This window comes from Antechinus flavipes, chromosome 2, assembly GCF_016432865.1.
Source record: "Antechinus flavipes isolate AdamAnt ecotype Samford, QLD, Australia chromosome 2, AdamAnt_v2, whole genome shotgun sequence".
Taxonomy (NCBI): domain Eukaryota; kingdom Metazoa; phylum Chordata; class Mammalia; order Dasyuromorphia; family Dasyuridae; genus Antechinus; species Antechinus flavipes.
This window is the reverse complement of record NC_067399.1, coordinates 382,953,893-382,975,433: the sequence shown is the minus strand read 5'-3', so window position 1 is coordinate 382,975,433 and position 21,541 is coordinate 382,953,893. Positions and strand designations below refer to the sequence as shown.

Genomic DNA, 21,541 nt, shown 5'->3' with positions numbered 1-21,541 from the left:
CTCATAATAATGTCTTTAATTGCATAAAATATTGAGGATTACAGTGGAAGCTAATTAGTGGGACATTAATTTATATTTTTGAAAAGAATATTCATAGATTTGAAATAAGAACTTTTAGTTTAGATTAGCATTTTATACTATATGACACAGAAAGGTCAAAATAGATTTATGTTCTAAGTACAGAAGGTAAGATCCTTTATCAAACAAGGAATAAAATGAATCACAAAATTATTTCAAGCTATATGGTATTCTAAAGTCTTTGGATGAATAAAGTGTATATATCTAGGATAAGGAAAGTAACCAATTGGGGTCTTTATACCAAACACTCTTGTTATATTTTAGTTATATAGAAAATTGACACAAATATATAAGATCAAAAAGCCTTTCCTTAGTGAATAAGAGGTCAAGGGATATGGACTTTCAGTTTTCAAAAAAATACTTGTAACCTATTAGCAACCATATGGAAGATTGTTTCAAAAACAATTATTAGGAAGAGAAATGCAAATCAAAAGAACTGAATTTTCACTTCTCACTCAGCAAATTGGCAAAATGACAAAGGATAGACAAAATGACAAAGGATAGTTTGTGCAAAGAGAAACTTATAGCATATATGTAATAGTATCTTAATAATATATTACTCTGTAAGAAACAATGAATATGAAAAATAGTGCAGAAAAGCTTTAAAAGACTTATCTGAACTGTTACAAAGTAAAGTAAGCCAGAAATGTAAATATACATAGTCACAACAAAGTAAATGAAGAGAACAAAATATGGTATAAATTGAGTGTTGTGAAATCACAATGAATTAGATTAGTCCCATTTTATATGCGTGAGTATGCAGCTCCCTTCTTTTCAGAGATGAGGGTGACTATAGGTTTGAATCATTTCCTATAATATCTTCATTGATTATTGTTAATTTTGCCAAATTATTTTTCTTCTCTTTTAAAATTTGTTATAAGGAATGGCTGTCTGCTGGGTAAAAGGGAAAAAAAAAACAATATGTTGGGAAATTGGGTAATGTAAAATCCAAGGATACTATTAAAATGTTAATAAAAATATTTTTCCAATGGTAAAATTAAGTCTGTCACATAGGAAACACTTAAGAGCTTGTTTTTATTTGCTGTATGTCATAAATATATCATGTTTCCCTGGGACATAAATAATAGCTTAGATCTTTCAAGAAAGAAAATTGAGGATCTTGATTGTCTTGTATTAACAAGCAATTATCATCCTGTATTAGCAAAGTAAGGTGAGAATGTGGCTAGGTGCTTATTCACAAATTTGCCCCTCTAAATCTCACATAGTAGTTTTCTCAAATGAACTTCCCAACTTATTGTAAGGATAGTTGAGTAGGAACTATCATTTAAGATTTCTTGTCTAAAAAATTCTCTTGGTGTAAAAAGTAGCTTTCTATTTTACATGTTCATTATGGAAGAAGAAAATAAATTTCAGTGGAAAAGGTGTCATCACCTCAGGACAGCCCCACATCTTGCCAGAAATATAGAAACAGGATTTAAGATGATATATTTAGATTAAAATCCCATGCTTTTTTCATAACACTAATAGTATCCTCTTACTTAACTCTGAGTTGTTGTTTAGGTTTTGTAGTATTAATTTTTAAATTTTGTAATTAAATTCTGATTTTTACTAATTCTTCTCATTTTTATACCTTTGCAAGCCATATATATATTCTATGTAGTTCAAATTCTTAGTGATACTATAAATAGAAAATTGACTTTAGACTTTCTCTTTCCCTTTATTTCTTTTTCCTCACTTTTCTCCTTCTTTCCTTATCTATAAAATGAAGGTAATGACATCTGTTTTGCTTGACTCATAAGGTTGTTGTGAGGATCAAATGAGATAATATTCTTAGCATTTTTAAAACTTAAAAGTGCTTGAGCAGTGTTAGCTATTATTGGTATGAAAATACTTCCTATTCTTCTATGTCATTTGCATTAGTGATATAAGACATGTAATTTTTCTCAAATTGTGGATCATATTTTGGTTCTTAATTTGTGTTTTTCTCTTATTTTTAAAGGTTCAAGAACCAGAAAGAGAGTCCTGAAGTAGAATGAATACAATAAGCCCATATAAAGAATTTGCTTCATTTCTCCTTTTTTCAATAATGCTTCTTTTCTCCTTTCTTGTGTTGTGTTTAATTTCCATGTGAATCTTGGGAGGAAGGGTGGTGGAAATATTTTAAAATCCTTTTATGTTTGAAGAGTGTTTAAAGATTTTTATTAAATAAATACTTCATATAACTTGTTATGCTTTAAAGTCCAATTTATGAATGTTCAAATAATATTGTCATCATTGAGTTTTGTGACATCCTGAAAATTTTTAAATTTCTGAAGTTAAATGTTAGCAGGTGTTATTAAAAAAAAAACAAAAAAACGAAAACCTGTATAAGCAGTTTGAGGCTTTGGAAACTATACAGGGAGAAATTTTCAATATATTTAGATAAGTTGGAGAAAAAAATAAATATTCCATATGCACTTAATTTTATTTTGACCCTGTGTAGTTTTTTTCTCTTCATAGCATAGTTAGTTATCTCTGAAATTTTAAAAGGCCATTTTTCCCAAGTAAAGAATTTTTGGCCTTTTGAAGCATGCTTTTTTTTTTTTTTAAACCTTAAAGTTTATTGTAAATTTGTACCTTTGAAATTTAGTAATCAATGAATAGGCATTTTACTGAGAACTTATGATTTTTCTTTTAAGGACTTTTACCTTTAATATTGTCTTACATGGTAACATACAGGCCTCTAGGCAGGTATGTTCTAAGTATGAGATATAATATACCCAACTTAATTTATTATCATACTGTCTTGATTTAAGGGACACACAGGCACATATTTATACAGATTTTATAAAAGAGAAACTGATAGGTTGCACTATTAAATGAGTTGTCCAGTCAGTGGCAAAAGGAAACCTGTCTCCTGAACCCTAACAGTATAGTTTAGAATGCCTGTCTTTTCTTTCAAGCAACACCACATTTCCTCATATAACAACATCCTGTCAGCTAACTAATACAAAAAGTACATACAAATAAGTTAATAAACTTTTCTTGAATTTTTGGGGAAAAAGCTAATTCTAAACATTATTTGGTTGATGTATCAGCTTATTGTTATCTCAGTAAACATTTGGTGAGCATTGATACAGTTCAGTTCCATAAGCCATTTGTTAAATACTTAATATGTGCACAATACACTGCTCGGTGTTAGCATTATGAAATATAGAAAAGGTAGGCATCTGGATGGTGCAGTGGATAGAGGAGTGGACCTGGAATAACAAAGACCTCAGCATCTTTATAGCTTTGTGACACTGGATAATACATTTAATTTCTATTTCACTCTATTCATCTGTACAATGGAAATATTACCCAATTCCCAGAGTTGTAAGCATCAACAAAATGCTATCTAAATACTAGTTATCATTACTAACATAAATACAAAAAATTAACAGTAGAAGAAAAGTTATAAAGAGTTCCAGGATTGTTAAATGAATAGTGTAGGACATAAATGCTGTAGAAATAGTGAGAACTCAATGTGAACTAGGGTGATCTAATTAAACTTTATTAATACTTCTTTCTTCTTTGATGAGATAGTTTGTAAAAGGATATATCCTTCTAAACCATCCATATGAAATTATTTGTCTTTCTTAGTTTTAGTGCTTATATAGAACTACACAGCTTAATTTGTAATGATTCAGAATTAAACAGTATTGAAATTCTATAAATTAAATGTTTGTATATGTTTAATGAGATTTAAAAAATTTAGCTGAGATTTAAAAAATACATTCAAATAATTCCAACATACATTCTACAACATTCATCCTAAATGGTACAGAATTTAGAATTGGGACATAAATCATGATTCCCTGTTTTCATATTTATTGTAATTTTAGATCTATGAATAGTTTTTTTACTTTTGTGTCCAGACTACTATCAGATGAGTCTTTGTCATTGGTCTTTTAAAATCCTCCCAAAGATCTAACATTGCATTCATTTACAAAATTTTTGTCATTGTTTAGTTGCTTTTCAGTCATGTCTCATACATTGTGACACCATTTGGGGTTTTCTTGATGAAGATACTAGAGTGTTTGCTATTTCCTTCTCCATCTCCTTCTATAGATGAGAAAACTGAGTTAAAACAAGGTAAAGTTACATATCTAAGGACCCATAAGTAATAAATCTAGATTTGGTAGGTCTTCTGACTACAAGCCAGGAGTCTTATCTACTGAGCTCTACATACCTGCCCTCATTTACAAAATAGAAAATTGTGATTTGGGGGGAGTGTATGAGTGAATGCCAGATTTTGGTTATTGGAAGTGTTATGATCCCAAGTGTATTTGTAACAAATCAACTCTCAATTCTGTTTCAAACAGATTGTGGTATATATTTCATGCATGTGCCTTATCCTTTCTTATGTTCCAGATTTTACAAACATAGTAAAACCTGTGTTGGATAAATATAAAGAAAACTTTTCATAAAGTTTTTAACAAGCATTGACACTTTTATCTACTGTTACATTGACGAGACTGTAAGAATTAATGAAAAACTAACAAAATTTGCTTACTGCAAACCAGCCTATGATATGTAAAACTCTGTGCTAGTTGCTATAGATACAAAAAAAGTTCCTGCCTTCAAGGTTACATTTTATTGAGACTTACTTTTCACAAATCGGGGTTTACAAGATTTATTTGAGGAAGGAAGAATACTATTAACAAATAGGAAGAGTCAGAAAAAACTTTATAGGAGATGGAACTTGAACTAAGCCTTGAAGGATGATAGAGGTGTAGCTGAGGATATAAATTCTAGGCATAAGGGAAAAGTTAGGTGGGAAGTAAGAGATAGGGGAATGATGCAGTTTCACTAGAATATAGAATGTACGAAGAGAATTGTGGAATAAGTTTGGAAAAGCAGGATCCAAAATGTGGGGGGCCTTAAATTTCAGGTTTGTTATTTCTTCCCTTAAGTAATAAGAAACCACTAAAGGGGTTTTGAGCAAAGATTTGACATGGTGAGATATATGCCTTACAGATTATTTTGGCATCTATAAGAAAGTTGACTTGTAGAGGAGACAAATCTTTAGGAGGCTCTTTTGATGATCTAGGCAAGAGGTAATGAGATCTGAACTAGGGTAATGGACATGTGAATGGAGTGAAGGGGACAGATTGAAAAGATAATTTAGAGGCTGAATCAGCAAGACTTGGCAACTAACTTAGTAGAGGGAGAGTGAAAGAAAGAGGAATCAAGAATGATCTAAAGATTGCCCTTGTTAGTGCCTGGGAATGTAGTTGAGAGAGAAGGAGAGGAGGAAGAAAAGAGATAGGGAGAGGCAAAAGAGAGGGAGGGAGGAAGAGAAGAAAAGAGGAAGGTAGGGAGGGAGAGACAAAGTTATCTAGTTACTTTTCTGTCACCTTTCAGGTGTGTCTGACTCTTTTTAATCTATTTGGGATTTTCTTTGCAAAAATTTTGAAACTTATTTTACAGATGAGGAAACAGGCAAACTAGTAACTTGCCTAATGTCACTATAGCTATTAAGTGTATGATGCCAGATTTGAACTCTGCTTTTCTTTGTTCCAGGCCTGGCACTTTATTTGCTGTGCCATCTAGCTGCCCTATAACACACACAGAATTTACAGAAAAAAATTTTGTGTGGGTGAAATCAGTAGCTACTGATATACTGGGTATGAAAGGTAAAAGATTGGGAAGAGCCAAAGGTTGCACAGAGAGTTTGAAGATAGGTCTAGTGAATTAGTATAAAATGAAATTTCAAGGATGGATAGGTCTAATTCTGTTTTGGCCATGTTGCTTTTCGTGTGACTGTGATTCTTTGATGGAGATTGGTCTATAAGCAACTGAAAATTGTTGGAATCGTTACAAACTGCTAACTCATTAGAATTGATGGATTATTGATCTGATCTTACAAGGAGATGTTTTGGGCCAGAACCTGAAACAAGGTACTAAGTAGAACTAATTGATACAATGTTTGTATCACCTTTACTCATTGGAGTTGACACATTTGGGAGATTTCAGGGTTTAGTATGAGATATCTGAATTCACACCTCCCTTGAAACTCTTAGGGCCAGAGAGCACGCTGGGAGATATCCCACAATCCCACTCTCTCATATATAAGAAACAGAGGCTCTCGGAGAGAGTTCAGCTGAATTAGATTGGAGAGGAGCATGCTGGGAGAGATACAGAGCACTCTGGGAGATTGAGAGCCAGAAGTCCTCTCTCGGAGGCAAGACAGATTCACCTTTGTGCTGAATTGGAGGCTGAAGAAAGCAGAAGCAAAGGACAGAAAATCACATCTGGACTTCAGGGAAGATGTTAGGATTGACGGTTCAATCCTTGGCAATGAATAGATTGTTAAGAGAAAGGGAAGAAAGAAAGAAGAAAACCAAAAATAGATTTAGAAATTATCCCCTGTAAAGGGAAGAGATGATAAGATGGGAAGAACTATGTAAAACTATGGGAAAGGAGGGAGTGATGGCAGCAAAGGAGAGTAAAAATCTCAGATAATTTAGAATTTTTTTTAAAAGATCAAGATTGGAAAAAAAAAAGGGTGTGTGTTAGTAAATAAATAAAAAAAAGTAGTTTCAGTAGATTACCTTGAACAGAAGCCAGTAAGGGACTGAGAGTGAAGATTGGGTAGTGAGAAAATAGAGTAAATGTGGGCAACTTTTACTAAGCTTGTGATAAGTTGGAGATAGAAATGAGTATGTACTTAGCTGGCAGAAAAAAGTTAAAAGAAGAAGGCTTTTTAAATTTTTGTTTTTTAATAGGTTTTTGAGGGGGTGTGGATGTGTTTATAAGCAAATCGGAAGAAACCAGTGGAGAGGAATAGATTAAAAAAGCATGAGAGAACAACCTAATATTTGCTAAACCTGAGAATTTAACACTTTGGGAGAATTCTCTGTTGATAAGAATTCCTAAAAAAGCATTTAGCAAAAATTTGATGTTAAATCATTACACATCCCAAAGAGTACAAAAACCTTAAAAATGGATATGCAACCTGAATATTGAAGATAAAACTATAGAAAAATTATAAAATAACTAGGTTAGGTATTTGTGGCTGTTGTTAGGGAGAGAATATTTCAACAACAAATAGAGGTAATCACAAAAGATAAAGTAGATAATTTCAATGAAAAGGTTTTGTATGATCAAAATCCAATAGCATGAGGATAAGAAGGAATGCTGTTGATTGGGGAAAAAAGCCTTTGCAACAAATAGCTATAGGATGATTACAGCTAATTTTTCTAGGGAATCCATATAAAGTGGTCAAAGGATAGTAACAAACAGTTCTCAAAAAAAGTACAAATTAAACAACTATGAAAGATTGTTTTAACTCATTAATAGTAGGAAAAAGTAAACATCAAAGTAATTCAAATTTCACAATCCAGCAAGTTGGCAATAATGACAAGATATGAGAATAGTTAATGTTAGAGGGTTTGTGGAAGAACAGACATACGAATGCACTGTTTGGAACTGAATTGGTGCAGGCATTCTGGAAAGCAGTTTTTAACTGTGTTAGGAGACTAAACTATCCCTGTCTTTTGATCCAGATCTCATTGTTAAGCTTTTTTTTTTTTTTTTTTTTTTTTTTAATCCTCAAGGAAGTCAGAGACAGAAAAGTGCTAAAATATCTGTAATAATATTATTTGTAATAGCAAAGAAGTGGAAATAAAGATATCCATTGTTTAATGGATGGCTAAACAAAGCATGGTACATATATGTAATTGTATTTTTTAAAAGCATGAACATGAGGAAATCTTATAAGCAATGGGCTAACATTGAACTAATGCAAAAATGAAGTAAGCAAAACATACTTGATGGCAATAATATTGTAAATTGAAAGAACAATTGAAACAACAAAATTGAAAGAACAATAAAAATAAAACTGCCCATCAGGGTTGGTCCTGGATGAAAAAACATCTCTATTCTTTGTAAAGGTACATATCTAACCTTTGTTTAAGGAGCATTATATGTATTGTCAGATAATTATATTTTGGTGAGTTTTCATGGATTAATTTTTTTTTCCTCTTTATTTCACACAAATGAAGAGATAAGTATGCAGGAAGAAATATGCAGAAATGTGAAAGATTTAAACTCAAAATATATTAATAAAACTTTAAAAAAGGAAAATGCATTGTTAAAGCAAACTCGTGAAGAAGGGAGGGAATAGATTGCACATAAGGGAAATTAGCTTTAATAATAAGTAGAGATACCAGTTCCTTTGAGACAGGAAAGGGAAGTAGATGATGTTGAGAATCTTTGAGGAATGGCGCTGAGGCATTCACATTGGCAGAGAAGCATCATCTGCTCAGTGTTTAGATCTAAGAATATGGTTAGGAACCTTAGAGGAAAAAAAATAAAAAATAAAATTTTTATTAGAAAAAATAAATGGAACAGTGGCATTGACGAATGAAGTAAAAAGTCAGCATTGAGCATCAATGAAGATCTAAATGTAATTAAAATCAAGAACACAAGGGGCTCTATTTGGGGCCTTCCCGGGCCTTTGGGGTTCCAAAACCCTTTCATCCCCCTTTTTTGAGGATGAAGTCATTGCTAAATGTCAGGAAACACTGTCTCAGAAGAAAATATTTCTCCATAAGGATCTTATTCCCCTAAAATATGCTAGAAGCTAAAAATTAAAACAAGCTCTCTAGAAATTTTTGGAAAAAATGACTACCTTATAGGAATTCATGTATGAAGAGCTATCAAAATTGTTCAGTTTGACCCTAGAATGTTCTCCCAGTGATACTTTATGGTTATGAATCTTGTAATAGCAATCTTCAATGAACCAAAATTGTGGGTAACCCAAAGGTGAATCTAAGTAGGGTGTAGCATGTTAGTAATATGACACTAAAGAAATGTGTAAGGGATATTGATGGAATATATGATCTGAAGAGGGGATGAGCCATTTATTACAGGAAACAGATGCACTGCCTAAGTACTGTGCTGGCATGTCAGTCAATATTAGGTGTTTCCTATATGCCAGATATATAAAAACTGAGGACACAAAAGAACAACAAAAGATGATCCTTGACCCCAAGGACCTCATAGATTAACGGAGACAACATAGAAACTGGGTAAAACAAGATACATGTAAGATAAATGGAAAATAAAGAGGATTTAGAAAAAGGCTTCCTGTAGAAGGTGGCACTTTGTTGGGGGCTTATAGAAAGCCAAGAAGCAGAGATGAGAAAGAAAAAGCTTTCCAGGCAAAGCTGTCAACTATTGAAAATGCCTGCAGTTAGGAGATGGAGTGCTGGTTCAATCAACAGCAAAGAGGTCAATGTCTCTGAATCAGGGTGCAGACTCTTTTTTAGGAAGATCACTTTCATACTTCAGTGGAAGATGGATTTCTGGCAGGGAAACCAACCAGGGGACTATTGCAGTAGTCCAGACTTGAAGTGATAAAAGGTAAAGGAGGAGAGAAGCATAAGGTATTTGAGTAGAGATGAGAAGAGAAAATTGAGCTCAGTCCCCTTGTCTCCAGCAAATTTCCAGCAAATTAGATGCATTCTTTCTGGTCCTGGACAATAGAATTAAGACTGGTTTGAATTGCTGCAAGACAGGTTAAGTATTGATGTTAGTTAAAACACACACACACACACACACACACACACACACAACTTTTTAACAGTTATCCAAAAAGCACTTTTCTGATCATCAACTATTTTTTCTCAAAACAATATAGACGTTTTGTTCTAGATTCTTAGGTTTTTTTTTTTTTTTTTAACTTAATAATTAGATATTGTTTCTGTTCTCTTCCCCTCCAAAACAAACAAAAAAATCCTAACACATCTGTTATACAGCATTTTGGTGTAATACACACTTTCCTTCAGTTTGATAAGTATTGACTAATTAATAGCATTTCACTAGATGATGTAGAGGATAAAAATATATATAAGATATAGTCTCTGTCCTATAAGACTTTATACTCTGCTGGGAACAATTCTCCAGCAGAATTTGAATCATCCCTACAAAAATTTAAGCTTAGAATTGCATTTCAACTTTATTTTACCCTAAAATTTTGAATATTTAAATTACTTAGAAAGTTTCTTAAAATCTGAAAAGCCATTTCAAATGTCATATATAGCCCACTGTACAATTTTAGCTTTCTATCATAATCTTAAGGGAGAAGCTGGATTCCATATGTCACAGTTCCAAAATCAATCTTTGATATTCCAGGCAGACTGTTCTGGAAGCAAAGGTGCCTGAGATTACATCAAAATGGTTTCTAAGGCCCTGTCTACTCTTGTAGAGGTCATTGAAACTGCAGCTGGCAAAAACATAGTTTGAGGTCAGGAATTGAAAAACTCCTGCTGTTCCCAATGAACTGCATGATGCACAAAGAAAATGTTGATAAGGGGAGGGAGGTGTGTTGGTGTTCAAACGGGGTTGATGGAGGAGGAGAGCTAAGTGAACAGCCATGATAATACAGTATGTAGTTTTATCTTTTATCAGCAAAATTGAGGAGAAATATGAAGCATTTTGGGAGGTTGTTTTTTTGTTGTTGATATCCCTATTTGAATGTAGAGTCTCAAACACAAAGGAAGCAAGCTGCCTTTAGACGGCATTTGCTGTTCTTGATGACTCCAGTTGTGTGTAAATATTAGAAAACAGCAGGGTCCTGCATTCCAAGAATCACTTGAGCAGTACTACGAAGACAAGTGTCCTTACTGGTATTGTAGTCCTACTCCTAAGCTCTCCTGCTGTTTCTAATCTGTGCGCACAGCCATGAAAAAACTGGACTGACATTTACAGGCACAGCAGGGAGACACTTGACTAGGGAATGTTAAAGACTCCACTACCCCCGATTCAAAGTAGCCACCATACATGATAAATCTTCACAGGGGAACCAGTCCGCACTTCAACTGATGGCATAATGAGGATATCTATAATGAAGCAAAGAAGTAGAATTTTTTTCCCCCCAAGCTCAACTGTTTAGCAGTCAGATGTTTATGTTGGTCTTTTTTTTTTCTTTTTTCTTTTTTAAGATCTAACATATCTAAAGGGAGAATCTAATTCTGAGAAGATGAAGGATCCCCAGCCCCTTTTAAAATAATACTTTCTTGGAGGGTCTATTTTTCCTTCCCTGTGGTTTTATTAGAATATTTCTCAAGTAAGATGGGCTTATCCATAAAGTATGAATAAAAATAAAATTTCCCAGAATCTGCTAGATTACGTACCAGAAACTGGTATGTAAAAGAGGGTCAGTTGCTCACTGACAAGTTTGACAGACTTTACTCACTGTTTTGTCCCAGTGAGCTGCCAGATTTGGATGCCATAATACCAGTAATGCAATTAGGTTTGCTGCACATTGTCTGGTTGACTTCTCAGTTAAGAGTTTCTTTCCCTATGGGAATAAGACTAGACAGACTGTCATTTGCTATTACTAATTCTGCTCAGCATTATCACTGGAGCTTTTTTTTTTTTGTAATTAGCTATCTTAGTTGGCTCTTAAATTTTAATAGCCAATTGAAGCTACGTTTTAGCCAAGTTCCATATCTAAATTGCATTCAGTCCATTAACAAAGTTGGTTAAAAGGCTATTAAAACAAAAGCCAATATATGGTGGTTAGCACTTACATGTTTGCAGCAGTAGCAATGCCAGCCTTCAGTGAGTCCTCTGAAGAAACTCATGTTTACTTCTGTTCAAGTATATACAAAACTGACCAAATTTAGTATGGTGCAAGATTGTTCTAAATGTGAATTCCAAGTATACCAAAATAAGAATTTTTTTCCCCCCTCTGTGAGGCCTCCATCCCTAGTCTCCTCACCTTTATTAGTATATGGAAACTCTTGATCCTGGTTGGCAGTAGAAGGGAGAGGGTGGGAAAGGGACAATTAGTGTTCTAGCTTAAAATTGACAGTTTTCAAAAAGCAAATAAATGAAATTAAATTTTTTTTCTCTATTTCAGTTGATCAGAATTATTAACAAAACCATCTGAAACACCTTCTGGTAGAATTGTAGTCTTGCTGCATTTAGTTTGTAAAACATCCTGCCAGACATTAAAAGGAAAAAAAAAAAACCCACAAAAACCTGTAGACAAGCCAACACATAGGCTCAAAGCACTCATTCCCTTATTTATTGTTCTTATTTTTTCAATTTTTTCAATTCAGAAAACCATTTCTGATTATTCTATGATCCCGTGATATTTTGTATATATCATGGTCCTAGATTTCTTACTTTCCTCTCACCCCTCTTCATTACCCCCACTCTGAAGTATTAATTTGGTTTTCCTATATTTAGAGAAGTATATTATAAATATAGTTTTAAAGAGACTAAGCTGCTGTTGATTAGCTGACTTTTTAGCACATGTCTCCTAGTGGACATGTGGAATTAGGATTATAAACTCTCCAATCTGTAATGACCTCAAATACATCTAGTACACTGCTAAGTGAGAAAATATAAACAAGGCTTGCCAAATCTTAATTGTGTTCAATTTAGTTCACAAACATTTATTAAATCCCTATTAGATAAAAGCAATCCTGCTAGGTGACAGGGAGACAAATACAAAAATGAAGCTATACTTTGCACTAAAGAAACTTACTTCCTACCAGAGAGATGAGTAGAGGTAATATACATGCAAGTAATTAAAAAGCACACACACATACACACACACACACACACACAACTTTCAAAGAGACAATACTAATAATGATGAATTCGATGATCTCGGAAAAAATGGGTAGACTTGAACTGAAGTAAGTGAAATGAGCAGAACCAAGAGAACATTATGTATAGTAATAGCAATACTGTTTTAAAAATAGGTGAATTAGTCATTTTGATTTGTAAATACCCAAATTAGCTACAAAGAACTTATGAAGGAAAATGCTATCTACATCAAGAGAAAGAACTGATGAAATATATAAAATGATTTTACATATATGTACATATTTATGTCTAGTGATAGCCATCTTTGGGGCAGGGTGAAAGGAGAGGAAAAAAAAAGAAATTAATAATTTTATCATATATTTAATTATTCAATTAATTAATTAATTAATTAGAAAATAGATTTATTATATATTTAAAGAAATTATAATTTGTACACAAATTGATTTGCAGCTTCAAGTGCAACCATTTCTATTACTCTGTTATAAAATGCTTATTAAGAGTAAAATAAACATAAAAACTTAAAAATAATAATGGAAGATCAAGAAACATTTCTTATAGGAAGAAGTGACTGAGCTGTGCTTTAGGGAAGCTAAAGACGCTACCAGATAGGGTTGAGGAGGGGAGGGATTCCTCCTGACTGTACAATATTAAGTGTATTTATTTAATAAATGACCATTGATTGATTGTTTCCAAATGTGAAGGATGACATACATAGATAGACCCCAAATAGTTGGTAAGCCTGTTTGACTGCAATGGAAAGGGAAAGGAAGTAAGTCCGGGAAAGTAGATAGAATGTAAATTGGATGATTTTTAAGTTCCACTCCTGAGGTTTTTTGTCTTAAAAATAATAAGCAATTGAAGAAAATGTCATGTGACCTGTATTTTGTACACACACATATATAGAATGGAATAAATTTTGTATCTGTTTGAGAATGAATTGGAAGGGAGATAGATTGGAGTTAGGGAGAGTCATTGGGAGAGAAATGCTATATATTAAATGAAAGTTAATGGAGGCTTGAAGTAGGATGCTAATAGGAAAAGAAAGGAATTAATTTGAAAGACAAGAGGTTTCTTCAGATCTGCTTTTCTTTCTAAGAATGTTTTGAATGTCTCTTTATTATTAACTGTCCATTTTTTTTTTTCATTTTCGGTTGTACTCCTATTTGCAGGGTAAATCACCTAGAATTATACCTTGAACCCCTTTGTTTTTCAGAACACATTAATAACACTCCATGCTCAATTTTTATGTGGGTACAAAATTTTCTTCTGTTTCTTGAGTTTTATTTATATGTGAAAATCTTTCTCTTGGTCTCTTGCAGAATGTAGTGTTTCTCAATGGAATTAAGTTCAACAATTATGTATCTTGACATTTAGAATCTTGGGACTTTTTTTCTGGTTGCAATCTATGGGCATTTGTTTTCTATGTCCAGAAGTCTGGGCAGTTTTCTTGAGTTATTTCTTGCATTATGATCAGGTTTTTTGAGTCGTCATGTTCTTCTGGAATGCCTATGATTCTTAAGTTCCTTTTCTTTATATTTCTGTCATTATATAAATTGTTTTTCCTGGTTTTGCTCATTTCATCCTTAGTGTATAAAAGCCTTCAAAAAAAACCTCACTTCTCTTCCAAATTTTACTATTATCAGCAAGGGCACCAAGATCCTTCCTATTATCCAGATTTATAGCCTTAACATCATTTTTGACTCATTACTCCCTCATCTTATATACATATAACTAATCAAGAAATTGATTCTTTACATCTACAGGAATCAAGAAAAATATAAAAAGATAAAACTTATTTGAACAACCAGAAGAGATTATATTGTGTTTATATCTTAAAAGGGAGAGAAGAAACAAATATTCCTTTGATACTCATGTTATTAAAGATCATACAGTGAATTAAATAAAGTAGAGGGATTGAGAGTGGTTTTATGATTTTAGTGATTCTTGATGATATTAACAAAGAAAAAGAAGGGGGAATGGAATATACTATGGAAGTAAGAGAGTAAAATTTACTGTTATATAATTGGAGTGCATAAGAAGACAACTATACAAATAGGAGAAGTTATGGGAAAAGGGAGGGATCACTTATACTTTATTCCTATCTGAACTAGATAATGGAGGGAAGATCTCACCCACATACACTGGAGAATGTATCTGAATATCAGTGTTGTTCTAGAAAACAGCTTTAGTTATAGTTAATGTTTTGAATGTAATCATAATAATAGGAAATTCAGGTGGAAGTTTCTGGGAAGATTTCGGAATAAGGCAGAAAATTATCTGATTCTCTTAAATCCCCCCAGAAACAATATAAAATAATGCCTCAAAATGAAATTTGAGCTGCAGAACTAATTAAAAGATAGGATAAAGCAGTTGTCCCATACGTATGAGAGATCTTCACTTTAGCTACTTGCACTCAAAGAAAATAATACTAACAGTTAGAAAAAAAATTAAATACTGTGTAAATAGTCAGAATAACATAAGATTTAGCAGCTTCTACAATAAAAGACCGAAGGGCGTGGGCCATTTTATACCAAGAAGCAAAGGAACTGGGTTTGCAACCATAACTTATCTGGCTAGTTATGTATAATCCCGAATAATAATAATAATAATAAAAATAAGAGAAAATGTGAAACATCTCATTAGAAAAACAAATGACCTGGAGAACAGATTGAGGAGAGACAATATGAAAATTGTTATGATAAAAAAGGGTATAGATTCAATTCTATACTATAGAGTCAAGTAGTTATTAAAGAAAATTGCCTTGAAGTTTTAGAATGAGAGGGTAAAATAGAAATAGGGAAAAAAATACATTAATTCCTACCAGAAAGATCCCAAGCTGAAAATTCACAAGAACATTAGTAGATAAATTTTGTAACTCCAAGGTCACAGATGTGCGAGACAATTTTATCCAAAATTAAACTCTCAGGGACGTCTCAAAGTATAGAACAAAAGGTTTATTCAAGATCTCACGAGAGCCGGGTGGTCATCCAAACTCCGAGTAGAAAGGATGTGTTCGGAGCCAGGAGAGAGCCACTGTCCAGTGCCTCACTTGCAACTTTTATATAGAGCAACCCAAGAAAAAGCCCCGACCCACCCCCAGTATCCCTCATATACATTTTGATTGGTTATATGGGTTGTGTTCCCTGATTAGGAACTGGAATGTTGACAGGTTATAAATCTTTCTTTCACCCCCCACCACATGATTTTTAAGAAGCCAAAATGTAGGCCTGCAGGCTTTAGTCAATACTTATGAGAGATCTTCACTTCAGCTACTTGCACTCAGAGAAAATAATACTAACAATTAGAAAAAAAATTAAATACTGTGTAATTAGTCAGAATAACAGGCAGCTTTCACAATAAAAGACTGAAGGGCATGGGCCATTTTATACCAAGAAGCAAAGGAACTGAGTTTGCAACCGTAAATAACTTGCCTGGCTAGTTATATATAGTCCTGAATAGGAAAAAAAAAAGATATTTAATGAACTAAAGGATTTTCAGTATTTGTGAAGAAAAGAACAAAACTAAATGGATAATTTAACATACTAGACTGAGGAAAAAACATAAGGTAAACATTAAAGACCAATTTTAAAGCACTTAATAAAGACAAAACATTTGTGGGAAAATTTCTTTAACTTTAAGAATGTTATCATTACATGGGTAGTTTGAAAGAACATATATTGATAGAATGTTTGTAGTTGACTTGAATATTGGGTTGGGAATGATTCTAAAAAATAAATCTGAGTAGGGAAAGGCAAAATGGAGCATTTATCTTGTTCAAATGAGTTATGAATGGAAGTACAAATGAGGCAAGAGGATTTGGAAGCTGCTAAAGCCAGGACCTTATTCTCATCAGAACCAGATTAAAGAAAAAATAACATATAGAAGTATATAAAAATCTTAATTTATAGAGAAATAGGAAGGTGAAGGCATGGAATGAGGGAGGGATTTTTATTTTTACTTCTTAAAAGTTTTTTATTTTTCCAAATACGTGTTAAAATAGTTTTAAACATTCAGCTTTGCAAAACCTTGTGTTCCAGAATTTTCTCCCCCTCTCTCTTCTATCTCTTTTTCCCTTAGAGAGCAAGCAAACCTTTAGAAGTTGAACATGTGCAATTCTTCTAAAGATGTTTCCATATTTGTCATGTTGCACCAAAAAAAAAAAAAAAATCAGATAAAAAGGGAAAAAACAAGAAAAAACAAGCAAACAAACAACAAAAATGGTGAAAATATTATGCTTTGATCCACATTCAGTCTCTCTCTCTCTCTCTCTCTCTCTCTCTCTCTCTCTCTCTCTGGATGCAGATTGCTCTTTCCATCACAAGTCTATTGGAATTGCCTTGAATCACCTAATTGCTGAAGAGCCAAGTCTATCACAGCTGATCATCACATGATCTTGATGTTGCTGTGTACAATGTTCTCTTGATTCTGCTCACTTCACTCAGCATCAGTTCATATAAGTCTTTTCAAGCTTTTCTGAAATCAGCCTGCTCATCATTTCTTATAGAACAATAATATTCCATTATATTCATATACCATAACTTATTCAGCCATCCCCTAATTGAGGGACATCCACCCAATTTCCATTCCCTTGCCACTACAAAAAGGGCTGCTTCAAACATTTTTGCACATGTGGGTTCTTTTCTCTTTTTTTTAATCACCTCTTTGGATATAAATCTAGTAGAGACACTGGAGGAACAAAGGGTATGCACAGTTTTCATAGCTCTTTGGGCATAATTCCAAATTGTTCTCCAAAATCACTGTATCAGTTCACAATTCACCATTATTAGTTCTTCTAATTATTATTAGTGTTCTAGTTTTCCCACATTCTCTCCAACATTCATCATTATCTTTTCCTATCATCTTAGCCAATTTGAGAGATGTGTAGTGGTACCTCAGAGCAGTCTTAATTTGTATATTTCTCTAATCAATAGTGATTGAGAGTATTTTTTCATATGACTGGAAATGACTTTAATTTCTTCATCTGAAAATTGTTCATATTCTTTAACTATTATCAATTGGGCAATGGCTGGTATTCTTTTTTTTTATGCTCCAAATCATTATTATTATTATTTTTTAAAATAACTTTTTATTGACAGAACCCATGCCCGGGTAATTTTTTACAGCATTATCCCTTGCACTCACTTCTGTTCCAATTTTTCCCCTCCCTTTCTCCACCCCCTCCCCCAGATGGCAAGCAGTCCTTTACATGTTAAATAGGTTGCAGTATATCCTAGATACAATATATGTGTACAGAACCGAACAGTTTTCTTGTTGCACAGGGAGAATTGGATTCAGAAGGTATAAATAACCCGGGAAGAAAAACAAAAATGCACACAGTTTATATTCATTTCCCAGTGTTCTTTCTTTGGGTGTAGCTGCTTCTGTCCATCCTTGATCAATTGGACCTGAATTAGCTCTCTATTGAAGAGATCCACTTCCATCAGAATACATCCTCAAACAGTATCGTTGTTGAGGTATATAATGATCTCCTGGTTCTGCTCATTTCACTCAGCATCAATTCATGTAAGTCTCTCCAAACCTCTCTGTATTCATCCTGCTGGTCATTTCTTACAGAACAATAATATTCCATAACATTCATATACCACAATTTACCCAGCCATTCTCCAATTGATGGGCATCCATTCATTTTCTAGCTTCTAGCCACTACAAACAGGGCTGCCACAAACATTTTGGCACATACAGGTCCCTTTCCCTTCTTTAGTATCTCTTTGAGATATAAGCCCAGTAGAAACACTGCTGGATCAAAGGGTATGCACAGTTTGATAACTTTTTGAGCATAGTTCCAAATTGCTCTCCAGAATGGCTGGATGTGTTCACAGTTCCACCAACAATGTATCAATATCCCTGTTTTCCCACATCCCCTCCAACATTCCGCATTATCTTTCCCTGTTACTCTAGCCAATCTGACAGGTGTGTAATGGTATCTCAGAGTTGTCTTAATTTGCATTTCTCTGATTAATAATGATTTGGAGCATATTTTCATATGTCTATAAATAGTTTCAATTTCTTCATCTGAGAATTGTCTGTTCATATCCTTTGACCATTTATCAATTGGAGAATGGTTTGATTTCTTATAAATTAGAGTCAATTCTCTATATATTTTGGAAATGAGGCCTTTATCAGAACCTTTGACAGTAAAAATGTTTTCCCAGTTTATTGTTTCCCTTGTAATCTTGTCTGCCTTTTTTTTTTTTTTTTTTTTGGTACAAAAACTTTTCAATTTGATATAATCAAAATTTTCTATTTTGTGGTCATAAATTCCTCCCTCTTCCACAGGTCTGAGAGGTAAACTATCCTATGCTCTTCCAATTTATTTATAATCTCATTCTTTATGCCTAGGTCATAAACCCATTTTGACCTTATCTTGGTGTTCGGTGTTAAATGTGGGTCAATGAATGGCTGGTATTCTTATAAATTTGAGTCAGTTTTTATATATTTTAGAAAAGAGATCTTTATTAGAAACATAGGATATAAAACTTTTTTCTCCAGCTTTTTGCCTCTCTTCTAGCTTTGGCTGCATTGGTTTTGTTTATACAAAACCCTTTTAATTTAATGTGATCAAAATTATCCATTTTGCATTTCATAATTTTTCTAGTTCTTCTTTGGCCATAAATTATCCCTTTCCTACATATCTGTAGGTATATTATAAGAGAGGGATTTCTAGAAGAATTTGCAAATGAAGAAATAAGAAGTAAGGAAAGAAGATAAGAGAGGGACTTTTTATGGAGGAGGATAAGGGTAGAAAATAAAGGAGGGATTCTTAGAAGGGGTACAGATTAGGGAGGCAATGGTTAGAAGTCAATTAGACATTTGAGAAAGGATAGGGTAAAAAGTGAAGGAGGAGGATAAATAGTGATGAAACATAGGATGTAGGAAAATGTACAAGGAGTAGTTACAACTTTGAATGTGAATTCATCCATAAAAGAGAAGTGAATGGCAGAATGGATTTTTAAAAGAAGACAATAATGTGTTTTTACAAGAAACACATTTTAAGATGAGGGATACATATAGAGTAAAAATAAAGGTATAAAGTACAATTTGTTATGATTCAGCTTTTGAAAAAAAAGCAGATTTCAGACAAAGTTAAAGCTAAAATAGATTAAATTAAAGCGCAACTAGGAAATTGTAGTTTGATAAAAGGTAGCATACATAATGAAGTAATATCAGTACTAAATCTATAAGCCAAATACTATAGCATCCAATTTTGTAAAGGAAAAGCTAACTGAATCAGAGATAGAAAGTTGTTTTTTATGAAAAAAATTAATCATTGGCTAATATAAAAAAGAGAAGAAAACCAAATTATTAGTACCCAAAATGAAAAGGATGAATATATCATTAATGATACGAATTATTAGGAATTATTTTGTCCAATTATATGCTATTAAATTTTAAAATTTAAATGAAATGGATAAATTTACAAAAATATAAACTGCTTAAATGAATAGAAGAGGAAATAGACTAGCTAAAATAAACTTATTTTTGAAAAAGAAATTAAACAGGCCATAAATGAGCTTCCTGAGGGAAAAACAAACACTCATAAGGACCAGATGGATTTAGAAGTGAATTCCAATGTTTAATTCATTTTTTTGAATAATATGAAAAGTCCTTCCAATTCCTTTATTAAACAAAAATGGTGCTTTTATATAAACCAGGAAAAGCAACAACAGAGAAAGAAAATTATAGACCCATTTCATCAATGAATATAAACCAAAAATTCTAAATAAAATGCTAGCTAGGAGACTACAGCAATATATCACAAAAGATTATAAATAGTAATTAATTGGGATTTATATCTGGAACAGGGATGGTTTAACATAAGGAAAACTATTAACATTATTAAATATATCAATAGCAATAGTGACAAAATCATATGATTATATCAATAGAAAAAAAAAGCTTTTGACAAAATACAACTCTCATTCTTTTTTAAAAAAGTCTTGAAACTTTAGATACAAATGGATTTTTCCTTAAAATGATAAAAAGCAACTATCTAAAATAAGCAGCAAGCCTTATTTGTAATGTAGATAAGCTAAAAGCCTTCCCAATAAGATCAGGAGAGAAACAAGAATGCCCATTATCACTAACATTGAGTATTGTATTAGAAATGCTAGCAATAGCAATAAGGAAGAGAAATGGAAGGAACTATAGTGGGAAAATAGGTAATAAAACTAGCTCTTTTTGCAGATGATATGATATATTTGAAATATCTAGAGACTTGACTAAAAAGTTAGTTGAAATGATCAGTAATTTTAGCAAAGTAGCACAGTAAAAATAAACCTACAGAAATCATATGTTTCTATATATCACCAACAAAAACTTGCAAAAAGAAATAGTAAGAGATACCCTATTGTAAATACCTAGAGACTATATAAAATACTTGGGAGTGTACCTGCCAGGACAAACCCAGGAACTACATGAATATAGTTATATACAAATAAAGTAAGATTTAAATAATTGAAGAAATATTGTTTGTGTGTGGTCAAAGACAATATAATGTTTTTTTTTCAATCCCTATTTTTTCTTTTTTTTTTTTTTAAATAATTATAACTTTTTATTGACAGAACCCATGCCAGGGTAATTTTTTACAACATTATCCCTTGCACTCACTTCTGTTCTGATTTTTCCCCTCCCTTCCTCCGCCCCCTCTCCCAGATGGCAAGCAGTCCTATCTATACATGTTAAATATCAGTAAATAACAGTATATCCTAGATACAATATATGTGAGCAGAACCAAACAGTTCTCTTGTTGCACAGGGAGGATTGGATTCAGAAGGTAAAACTAACCCAGGAAGAAAAACAAAAATGCAAACAGTTTATATTCATTTTCCAGTGTTCTTTCTTTGGGTGTAGTTGCTTCTGTCCCTTGTTGATCAATTGAAACTGAGTTAGA

The 21,541-nt window shown here is 32.8% G+C and overlaps 1 protein-coding gene across 2 annotated transcripts in view; it reads left to right on the top strand.

Annotated features, from left to right (window-relative positions):
* The window catches only part of VRK1 (VRK serine/threonine kinase 1), a 120,206-nt gene extending 117,706 nt beyond the window's left edge, over positions 1 to 2,500 (top strand). For both annotated transcript variants that reach the window (XM_051978417.1, XM_051978416.1), the window contains exon 13: positions 2,039 to 2,500. In XM_051978417.1, coding sequence (XP_051834377.1) covers positions 2,039 to 2,070 — 32 coding nt within the window. In that variant the 3' untranslated portion in view covers positions 2,071 to 2,500. The remainder of the gene's footprint in view (positions 1 to 2,038) is intronic.
* Positions 2,501 to 21,541: the final 19,041 nt, after the last annotated feature.